Source organism: Lathyrus oleraceus, chromosome 1, assembly GCF_024323335.1.
Source record: "Lathyrus oleraceus cultivar Zhongwan6 chromosome 1, CAAS_Psat_ZW6_1.0, whole genome shotgun sequence".
Taxonomy (NCBI): Eukaryota; Viridiplantae; Streptophyta; class Magnoliopsida; order Fabales; family Fabaceae; genus Lathyrus; species Lathyrus oleraceus.
In genome coordinates, this window is record NC_066579.1 from 348,474,764 (window position 1) to 348,486,906 (window position 12,143).

Here is a 12,143-nt window from a genome sequence, read left to right on the forward strand (position 1 = left end):
CATCGTCCATTTTCACCTCCGTCATTCTCTGAGTTGTTTCCCTCAACATTACACACCCATTTGTAGCGACAGCCGCACAACAATTATCACCACCAGGGAAAGCTCCACTCTTCATCAGATGCCTCTGGACCACAACCATTGGAGTTTTTAGCTGATTCACATCTGTCACCTCCATTTTTCTTTTGTACTTCGACACCACGTTCACCTCCACAGGACCATGCGTTGGCACGGGGTCAGCATCAACATTTGGCGTCGGTGCAAAATCGATGGCTTTAGAATCAACCATATCTTGGACGGCATGCTTAAAAGCTCTACAACCCTCAATGTTATGTCCGGGTGCCCTAGAATGGAACTCGCACCTGGCGTTCTCATCGTAATTTGCAGGCCTCCGATGCAGTTCTACAGGAACCAATATTCTCGGCTGAACTAACCCGAGATCCCTCAACCTCTTAAACAGAAGGGAATAAGTCACGGGTGGCTTATCAAACTGACGGTCCGTCGTCCCCTTCTTCACTTGGCACCCAGATTTCTGTGCCCTCTGTTGAGATGGCTGATGTTGCTTTTATACATATGGATTACCAACAAGAGTCATTACTGTAGCAGCATACGGGTGGTAACGCTCCTTACCATGTCCCTTTCTGGTATGCACACCACTGGATCCAACCTCCTTCTTGTGCTGACTATTGCCAGAGGGCTTCTTTACTTCGGACGACGAAGCGCTTCCCTGAATTTTCTCCATTCCCAACCGGCTTTCAATCCTCTCCAACCTCTCGGCAATTGCTTTTTGCCCCAAGGCGAGCCCTCACACGACATTGAACAACTCCCTCATCATCCCTTTCAATTCGAGAATGTCGGCGTTGGGTGGATCCATCAGTCTGAGTTTGTTGAGTCTGGCAGGATGTCTGAGCGGAAGAGCTATGTGCACCGGTTAGATATTGACACCTACAAAACAGAAAACAGGTTAATATGACTCACACATGCAATGTCTATCCGTACTAGGAACATTCGGTCCTTCGATTCTGGCTTCATTGAGACGGATAATAATTTGACAATAACATTCTGACATCAGGATGTCTCTCAACCAGAATCTCAATCAAAAATGGACCCTGAGTACGGATAGACATGGGTTGGATGCAGATGAATGCAAAATGGGAATGATGCAGATGCATGAATGCAAGTCACTGTGCATCTTCCAAGCCATCTGAGGATCAACTGTACTGGACCGGTCTCTGAACTGATTGCAATCATCTGAGGGCCCGAGTAACCATAAATCCAACTTAGGGGGTTCCGAAATAAACGGAACCAGGGATATCACATCATCACAGGACATCCACTGAACGGATGACAACCAGATCCTTTGAACAAGTATCCTCCAATTCAACCCGGGGATCCGAAATAAACGGAACCCGCTGATAAGTACCTCGGACAGAATTCTGGCGTCTCAGAAATAAATCCATAAGTCCATCTGAACCATAGTCACCATCACAGAATCACTGACGGAACCTGTACTTGCAAGAATCAAACCCTCCCCTCACATGTGAATTCTAACAAGGTCATCCTAAGGCGGATAATGGTCTCGACAATCGGACAAGATACTCAACGGGTTTGCCCTTTCGGGTGTGCCGTTGCAGCTCTCATAAGATCGTCTAACCCAAAGATCCGGGAAAGAACATTCACCGAAGTCAATAGCTCATATGAGATAACCCAACCTGAGTGGAATACTCCAAACGGAAGGACTCTCTCAAATGAACCTCGTCCGGCTGTGGTATGTCACGTCGCAACAACATGCTGATACAGCAAGTGAGGAGACGTGAGACCACGCTAATCCTAGGTGTATACTCGGGCCTGGGTTTTAGCCCCACTCAGAACACCCACCCCAAATCAGAGGAACCCACCTATACAGAATCCAGCACAATGATAATACGATGCATGCAAACACATATGCAAATATATACAATCACAGTACAACAATCATGAATGCAATAAATAAAGCAGTAAAAGCAACCAAAACTATCCTAGAGAGCGCTAGGATTGACTCGCTTAGGGAAGATGGACCAGCAAGAGGTCAACTTCTTATAGGTCCCCAGCAGAGTCGCCAGCTGTCGCATTACGCGAAAAACCGGCGGGAAAAAGACACAGCCGCCACCGTGCGTTATTTATTCCAAAGGAGGGAAAGGAAATGCTCGAAGTAAACCTGGAAAGGAAGTGGTCTTACGACCAGAGATTGCAAGGATCGGGAGTCGGTTATGCGAAGGGAAGGTATTAGCACCCCTACGCATCCGTCGTACTCGAAGGGATCCACGCTCAGAAAGGATAGAAGAAAGGTTGCTAAATAACTGCTCAAAAACTGCACAAAACTGGAATGAAACACAGATGAAAGAAAACGGAGAAAGCGGACTCGGCAAGATGTCGCACCTTGGGCCTACGTAGTTTGTCAGACACAAACATCAGAGTCGACGTAGTTCGGGGGGACGGGAAACGTGCTCGCTAGGACATCGCATCCTGTGCATACGTATCTTCTCTAACCAGAGAAAGAATCAGAGCACTCGTAGCTCGGCTAACGCACGCCAAACAAAACGCTAAAAGGAGACGCTGAGACGTCTAACGAAACACACAACAGGAAACAGAATGCCAATCGCTGGTCTTACATCCAACTCCATAAAAGAAACAGGAAACCGAAGGCCAATCGCTGGACTTACATCAGACTCCAAACAAACAACCACAAACGGGAAACCGAATGCCAATCGCTGGACTTACATCAGACTCCAAACACACACACAAGAGGAAGGGTCTCGATTGCAACTAGGGCAAGAGAAAGGGCAGGTCTCAATCGCAACGAGGGCGAGAGAAAAGGATCAAAGTTAGTTGTTAGTCAAGCTCGACAAGACATCGCATCTCGTGCCTACGTATCTCATCTGGACATGAGAATCAGAGTTGCCGTAGTTCGGCTAAACTATTTCTACTTGTTTTGTGTTTTTTATGTGAACAAAGTTACTACGCAAAGTCTAGCAATCCTAGGGGGATACAATCACACCACACACAAACATACAACATGAAGTAAACACACCAACAAGGGGGCTCAAACATCAAGGGTGAGGCTTTAGTCAAGGGGTCATGTCAACCTCGACAAACAAGCCACCTGGAAGGGTATCTGAGGCTCTTAACCACTGACATTGACCGTCAGGGTGAGCAGATGAAAGGTAATGAGGGTTGGACCTCATAGCTCTTAACCCAGGCCTGGGTGAGCTTCAATCAATGAAAACGTGGGAGTCCAGAATGTGGGACTCTACTCCACTTGACTGACTCTATATACAAGGATCTTGGGTGTTTATTCAAAATGCATCAGCACATAGTACGAGCTAGATGAAAGACTCAACTGAATAGCAGGGGACTGGCTACTAGGCCCCTCTATCTGCCAATTGCCTCTTCACTTAGGAGGTCTTAACCTGTATGCCTCGACAAGAAGGTCTTAAGCACAAAGATAAATAAACACAGTCATTGCCTCTTAAGGAGGACTCCAGCCAAATGCCTGCCAAACATAAACGACAGAGCTTCCAGACTACATGGAGAATAGAATTTACCTAGGTGGTATGTCAACCACAAGCAAAGCAAAGCAACTCAATCAATGAGTTAAAGCTACTAAAGTATCTGTAAGAAAATCAAACAAGTCAATATTCACATTCAAACAAATCAAACAATCAACAGTGTTACAACCAATATGCACAAGGTAAGCCAATCAACTCAAGTGAATTCATCACCAAGGAACCTACAACACAATAAAGGTTAGTGGATAAAGCAAATTTGCATCTCAAGTCATGAGATTGCATCAACCATTAGGACTATAAGCTTGAACCTGAAATGCACAACTCAAAGGATGAGTACAAACCATTAGCACCAAGGCTAGGGTCAAAGGTAAGGAAAAAAGTCAAAACAGCAACCAATATTCAACATGAAGCATATTTAATCAATCATGAACATGTCCTAAAAAGGACCAAGTCAAGAGAATTAAGCAAAGTCACTACATGAGCAAGCTATGGCAAAGGCAATTTCAAAGCACACAAGTGATCATCAAGAATCAAAATTCCATATTAAAACAGAAATGACTCAAACAATTCTGGAAATTTTTATGAGAATACAACATGTCCAACACAATCATCATGCCAAAAATTAGAATCAACAGAGTTTAATTGACCTAGAAATGAAAATGCACAAGTAGGACATCAAATTGTGTGACACACATTGTCACACCATACAATCATGTACCTAAAACAGGGATGAAAAATGAGAAAAATACCAAACCAAGCCTCAAATGTCAAGCATCATGTTAGGAATCATCACACAAAATTTCATGGCAATTGGATCATTATTGAGCATTTCATGATAGAAAGAATGAAGCATGTCACATTTTGCACACGTGATCAATCAACCAATCACAATTCAAATTCCAGAAGTGATAAAATCCAAAAATCAACCACCAAAAAATACTAGACAAACACATGAACATTTTGCAAAAAATTGGGAATGAATTGGATGCATATGCTATTTTTAATGATTTTTCAAAGTTGGAAAATATTTGAAATAAAATGTAGAAAATATACATGAAATTATGGAGGGAAAGGTAAAATGAGAATTAATTTGAAAATATGGAACCAGTGAGATTCGAACCATGTAGCAATTCAAATGAGGCGCTGAAATGAATAAAAACCAAAAATATACCGCCAGGAATCGAAGCGAGGGAATGGATGAAACGTTGAGTTTCAATTATGCGTTGGCAACACAGTCACAGTCAAAAGGCCATGTGGCGCTAGTCAAAAGAACACAGGCCAATCGTTTCGCCACGAGGCATGCACATGAGGACAAAGCCCTAGCCAGCAAGGCCTGAACCAGACGACGGTACGCACGGTGGAAACCACCGTCTCCTACCTTGAGACGGTGGTGAACAGTATGAACTTCAAAGAAAATTTTCCAGATTCGCATAAAATTTACATCATCAGAAAGCTCTTGCTACGTACATTACAGATCGAGCATTAACTAAGGCTAATTCATCATGAATCATGAGAATCGAGCAAAAACATATTATGCATTCAAAACTTCAATTCACTATATCTCAGCCAATACTTCATCATTTCACATGAAATTTTCATCAGCATGCTCATCAAGAGAAGGTCTACACTATCATGGCAAAAGATTGGAGAATTAAGAGCTTCGAAAAACCTACCTCTTGAAGAACAGTCTCTGAAATCTGCAGATTCAAGGCTTGGCACGATCCAGATCTACTCCTGTATCACTGTTATGAAGCTTGAATTAGAGATTGAGGCTTGGAGAGGCTTAGATCTAGCTCAAAAATCAGTTTCCATTTCCATGTTCTTGAGCTTCATGTGCTTAATTTCCACTCGAATTCTTCAAATCAAAGCTTGATCTACACTAAATGATGATCAGAGAACAAGAATATGCAATCAAATCCAAGTGCTATGTGAAAAAAATGAAGTTTCAATTGAGAGCAAAATTTGGAGGGAAGAGAAATTTGGATCTAGAATGTTCAAAAACCCCCAGAATTCTGTTATGCTTTGGTTTATATACTCTGTCCTAATCACCTTGCTAATCAAATTTGGCATTGGTTAATTGTAATTAAGCAAAATAAGGTGTATGACAAAATTTGGAAAATGGGAGGTGCATGGAGAATTGGACGTGAACAGTACCACATGCATGATCAATTTCACTTAAAATCACCTCATAAGCACAATGGCAATGGTATTTGACTCATGTAATGCACCAATTTTGAATTTCTAAATTTCCCTCCAAAATGAGCATGAAGGAGCAAATGGTATTGTGATGAAATTTCATGCAATGTGATGAATGATTTGGAAAATATATGTCATAAGGAGCAATATGTAAAAAGAGGCATTCATTTTGGAGTTATGAGTCAAAAGTTATGGCTTGTTGAAGTTCCATGCACACTTGGCAATCATTTGATCATAACTCTTCAACCATTCATCAGATGCTCATGATCTTGGACTTTTTGGAAATGGGAGAGAGAGATCTTCAACTTTCATGTTGGACGAAGTTTCATTTGAAGCTTCTTTGATGTTGGAAAGTCAAGTTGAATTTGAATCAAAACCTTTCCATTTTTGGAAACTTGAAATTATAGGTCACTTTCCATTTTTGGAAACTTTTGATCTGACCCCAAATTCTTCAAGATATGTATTTGAAATGACAAATGAACCTCTTTGGGACATGTATGAAGTGTCTCAAACCATTTCTACACCTCCTAGCCCTCAGTTGACTTGCAGTTGACTTTTATGGGGCCCAGATGACTTGGACATGTACTGATGACTTTTGAGCCTCTAGCACTTGGTCAAATTGCTTCAAAATGAACCTTGGTTCATGTAAGCTCTCTAGAATACTCATGTGGCTTCTTTTCAAGGAAATGCTTGGTCTCTTGCACAGATGAATCCTCTTGATGCCAGTCTTGACTGATGAGATGCAATGCACTATGCAATGTTAATGTAATGTTAGTAATCCTAAAAAATGAAATGAATGCATGAATAGGGGTGCAAATTTGAGGTGCTACATTAAGCATTTTGTAAAAACTAAGATTGATATTTCTCCACTTACAACAACAAATCATTTACCTCATAATGCACATGTGGGAAGGAGAATCAATTACCTTCTAAGATTTATAATATAACATATGGTCTGCATTATAATAGAAATGGATTAGTGGAATCTTATGTGTGGATCATGGTTTTAAATTGTGGTTGCGGATGCGGATGATGTTGCGGTTGCGGCCAATGCGGTCACTACGTTGCGCATTACGGTCGTTGCAGCGTGAAATTATTTTATACACACATTAAATATAAAAAATATTATAAAATTATTATAGTTATTTATGTTTCTTGTATTTATAATTGTGTATTAGTTTTAATTGACTTTTAAACTATTGTATCATATTTATTGTATGATATTTATGTATAATTTAAGTTGAATTATAATGAAACAAACATTATCATAAATAATACTGTAAGTTTAATCAAACATAAGCACATAATATAAGTTACAATTTATTTAAAATAAAAAGGACTATATACAAAAATATATTAATGTCCTATATTGCAATCTTGATGGTGAAAAACAACATCATTTTGTCACATAATGATGTCCACTGCAATCTTGTTGGTGAAAAATAACATCATTTTCTCACATAACGACGTCCACTGCAAAAAAAAAGGATGAAACTCCTTAATTAGTATCTTTAAATTGCATCTAAAATTAAGAATTTTCACACATAGAGTTAACTAAATATAAATTCAAATGTTTTAAAATATAACTTACATGTCTCTTTCTACCACATAGTGGAATGGCGTGAAGGAGCATAACTTGTATTTTTACTCTGACTATGATCTTGTGTAGCTCTCTGTCCAAAGACATAACCCAAAAAATCATCACTTGATTGTTGATGATAAGGATTGTGATAATTCGTTGATTGTTGGTAGTACAGAGGAGCTTGGTCACTAGGATATTTGTTATAAGGGTTGAAATATGAATATTGATAAACAGGTGAATAAGATTGTTGACTACTTTGTGATGAATCACCAATCCCAAAATCACTAAAACTATGAGCAATACTAGAAGAGGAAGAATCTTCAAGTGGAACATTTTGTTTCCTTTTCCCCTTTCTTCCAGATTGTGACACATTTCCTCTTGTCTCAATTAGCAAGTTGTCAGAATGATCCACATCAGTTAAGTTCCTATAGCGCCTATAATTTGGTGGTGTTTCATGATATGGATCAAGTTCATCATCTCCTCCTTCATCATCACCACCTCCACTTCCACTTTCACCTTCACCTTCATTATCCAATTCATTACCACCCCCATAACCATTATTACTGCTTGGTGGACTTAAACCACCCCCACTTTCATTAGTTTCACTATTATCATCAACATTTTCATCATTTGTATCAACTATCGACAACCACTCTGCATTTTGAACTCCATCCAATAATGGATTTTCTCTCTCTTCTATCCAATGAGATAACGGATCTTCTTGAAATATATAGTCAAGATTTATCGGATCAAAATTTGCTTTTATCTCTTCCTGACTCTTCCTTAATTTATCCCTCATTCTCAACTTCATATTGTAATGTGTGAAGACAAGATTATGCATTTTTTTGTATTTCAATCTATTTCTTGTCTTTGTGTGGATATAGCTAAATGTACTCCAATTTCTCTCACAGTTTGTGGCAGAGGTTGTTTGACTAACTTTTATAGCCAAACGTTGAAGTTCAGGAGCACATGAACCATGGTATTCCCACCATTGGGATTTTCCAAGAAGAAGAAAAGAACATTATTGATTATATTAAAAAAAATAAAGTATAATTATAAAAAATTATAAATAAAAAATTGTATTTTACCTGCATCCATTTTAGACCAAGATTTTTGAGCTAGAGGTGTACAAAAAGTTTCACTCTTTTCTCTAAAAAGTGTTAGCTAGGTAATATAACAAAACATATAAGTACATAAAAAAAATTCTTAATAAATAATTTATCAAATGAAAATATAATATCCATTACTTACTTGGTTTAAAGCTTTGATTGATCATCCATGTTTCTTTCTATCTTCATGATTACATTAGTTGTTCCATTAAATGTTTCTCTATACACAACTTTTCCATGTTCAATTCCATATTGAAATTGCGGATTAAGAAAATAACCTTGAAGTGAAAATAAGTTATTAAGGATATGATATTATAAATTTAAATTCCACGACAAAATTAAAATTATAGAATATATTCACATACCAGCAGAATGAAGATCAGAATGCATGAATTTACAATGCTTGTCAATGATATCATTATATTTGGAATGATAACGAGAATTTTGTTGAATTGCTTGTTTTGCTCGATCAATGGCTTCATATATGAAACCCATTGTTAGTTTCTCATCACCATAAACTAGTCTCAAAACTTTTACAGTTGGCTCAAATACTTTAAATACATCATTAGCCTTACTCCAAAAGTCCCTACTCATAACAATTGTCCCTGCTTCATATCCCGGTCCTTTCTTTTCTTTACCATATTTTGTTTTTCTAAATTCTTCAGAATTGAACATGTTTTCAAGACCTTCCTTTTGTCTCACAATTGCTTGAAGTTGTAGAAATTGTGTTGCAAATCGGGTAACACCAAGATGAACAATATCTCTACCACCTGTATATTTTTTCATGAGACTCACAATATATGTGTGGTTATAGATGAAGGTTGTTACCATTTTTGCTTAAATTAATAAATTATGTATGCTTTTCTTTTTTCCTTTATCCTCCAAGCAAAGATCTAAACAATGAGTTGCACAAGAAGACCAGTATAAATGTGGCCTCTTCTCCATAAGCTTTTGACCAGCTTCTTTTAATGCGGCTTCATTGTCTGTTACCACTTGAACTACATACTCTTCACCCACTTCTTCCACAACTTTATCCAATAATTAAAAGCAGTAGTCAGTGTTTCTACTATCAACATCAGAAGCATCAATAGATTTCCAAAATACAGTACCTTTATGATAATATACCAAGAAATTCATAATATGAGTATGGTTGATACTATCTGTCCAACCATCACACATTATTGTTGCTTCTCTTTCTTGCCAAGTTTTTTTCATACTATTTATCCACTCTAACATTTCCTTATATTCAGCTTCTAAGTAAACATTTGAGATTTCATAAGGAGTTGGGCATTTGGCTTTTCCCACTTCAGAAGCAGTATAAATCAAATTATGCAACCAAGGAGAGTTAGATAAATTCATAGGCAGACGCTCGTAAATTATAAATTTACTTACAGCCTCTCCAAGCCTTTTTCTCCTAGTCTTCAAAAATCCTTTACCAGCTATTGGTTACTTCATACTTTGGCTCCTAACAAGATCAATATTAGCAGATCTCAAAGAAAAAGAGATGTCTTCTGGCCTTTCAGCGCCACTAACATTGACACGAGAGCTTCCACCATGTTCATATGCATTTTCAGAAGCTCTTGTTTCTCGTCTGAATTGCTGCATATTTTCCCATTCTCGGTGTGATCTAAGCCTTTCTTGTGTTGCATATCTCAATTGATCATCAATAAGAGTATTCACATCTTCATCTACATCTTCATCATCTCCTCTTAAAAGTTCTTCAATTTCTTCTTTTCTTCTCTTAGAATCATTTCTTTTTGCTTTTGAATCAAGTAAAAGTTTCATCATATTTTCTCTAACCATAGTTGTTACTCTACCATAAGCCGCAACTTTTCCTTTCATGTGTGTTATATGTTGCTTCAGTCTTGTAATGCCACCTTTTATTCCTACATTACAAAGTTTGCAACGAACATTATTGCGATTTCCGTCTTCTGGTGTACCAAAATACCATCCAATATCCTCACTTGAAGCACCATCCAAACCTTTGGTAGGAAATTGTTCTCGTGGAGGTATTATTCAATAATACCTATTAATTGAATATAAAAATAATTAGTTATAAATATAAAATTTAAATAAAATATGATATTCTCTTTAAAATTTAGTTAATTAATTTAAATAAGCAAAAAGTGTGTCAACAAATAAAATATTCATTTTAAGTATTGGATGAATAAAATTTAATAATTAACTTTTTTAATATTTACATAATTAACTACAAGACACAAGATTATAATTTCTTAAAAAAATTAAAATTATTCAAGCATCACAAAATCACAAACTTTAGCTAAAATTCATTCACTAAAAATTTATTTCCTCTATAAATTCTCTTTCATTTATTCACTAATACAATTTAAAATTTTAACTAATAAAATTTATTCCCTCTATAAATTCCCTATCATTTATTCACTAAACTTTGTTCTCTCTAGTTTCCCTCTCTAAATTTCCTCCCACTCACTCACTAAAATTTTAGCTAAAATTTTAAATAAATAAATAAATAATGCATGTGATAAAAGTACAAGTCATAAATTCAATAAAATAAAAGAAATAACATAATGATAAAAACCAGTAACAGAAACGCAACCAAGAGAGAAGAAGATCAACATGAAGTCTCACACTCTTGTAAACAGAAATGAAAAAAATCAATAACCACATATCTACTACAATAGATGAAATTGGATGAAGAATATACTAAAAAAAATCTATCATAAATCTACTATAATAACAAGCTACTGCAAAGATTATGAGTGAAGTGAGAAAGTGAAGTAGAGTTCAAAGTTCATACCTTAAAATGGATGAAATTGGAGAAGAAAATGTGAGTTTTTTCAGTTCTGCTTCACAAAATGCAACCAAGAGAGAAGAAGATCAACATGAAGTATTGAAGGTATGAATTAGTGAATGTAAATTATTGAAGCAAAGACAGTAGAAATAAAAAAAATTCTTGGATTTGGAATCTTAATGGAGGAGAATGAATGACATAAAGGCATTAGTTTTTGTATTTAGAAATGGAATCTTGATGCAGAACAAAATTGTACATAAAGTTAATATTCCTGATTCTTAGATTCAATTTCTGCATAAAATCATGTGTTGTATAAGAATCATGTGTTGTAGCTGTTGCGGTGGAAAACGGTTATGTTGTGGTAATTACCGTTATGTTGCGGCAGTGATGCGGTTGTTGCGTGTGATTTCCATTCACACCGCAATTGTGGTCTGTTGTCGATGCATTGCAGACCACAATCGCAATATTGCGGCCACATCAAGTGATGTGGTTCGCAATTTTAAACCATGGTGTGGAACATAAACAAAAATCTAGTTCTGCATCATGGTTCCTCTACGGATGGATAATTGGTACAAAATGAATAGATTTCATATTCATCCAAAGTACAAATTCACATGTGGGTGAGCCAACACTAGAGATAAGAAATTTGATTACACAACTATGATACAATTCCACAACATATTTCCTTGTCAAAAAAGACAAAATACTAATCACCAATATTTCAAATGCCTAAACTATAGAAACTTCCTCTACCAATTGCAGAATATATGGTAAATATTGTTGACATTATGAAGGTGATCCGTAGTGGTCGTGTATTTGGTCCGGTTTTTCCAAGAGAGGTAGAAGATGCTGCAGCCAATAAAAAGGCAGAGATTCTAGTGGTAAATCTAGTTAGTGCTCCAGTGTGTCAGTATGGTGAATCCAACAAACTGAAGGCT

At 37.0% G+C, this 12,143-nt stretch overlaps 1 protein-coding gene across 1 annotated transcript; it reads right to left on the reverse strand.

Annotated features, from left to right (window-relative positions):
* Window positions 1-8,175: 8,175 nt before the first annotated feature.
* Window positions 8,176-9,263, reverse strand: LOC127106211 (uncharacterized). The gene is made up of 4 exons (XM_051043509.1): window positions 8,798-9,263; window positions 8,628-8,710; window positions 8,412-8,487; window positions 8,176-8,255 (listed from the first exon to the last, which is right to left on the reverse strand). Exons 1-4 carry the CDS (start codon window positions 9,261-9,263, stop codon window positions 8,176-8,178), a joined length of 705 nt encoding a protein of 234 aa, XP_050899466.1.
* Window positions 9,264-12,143: the final 2,880 nt, after the last annotated feature.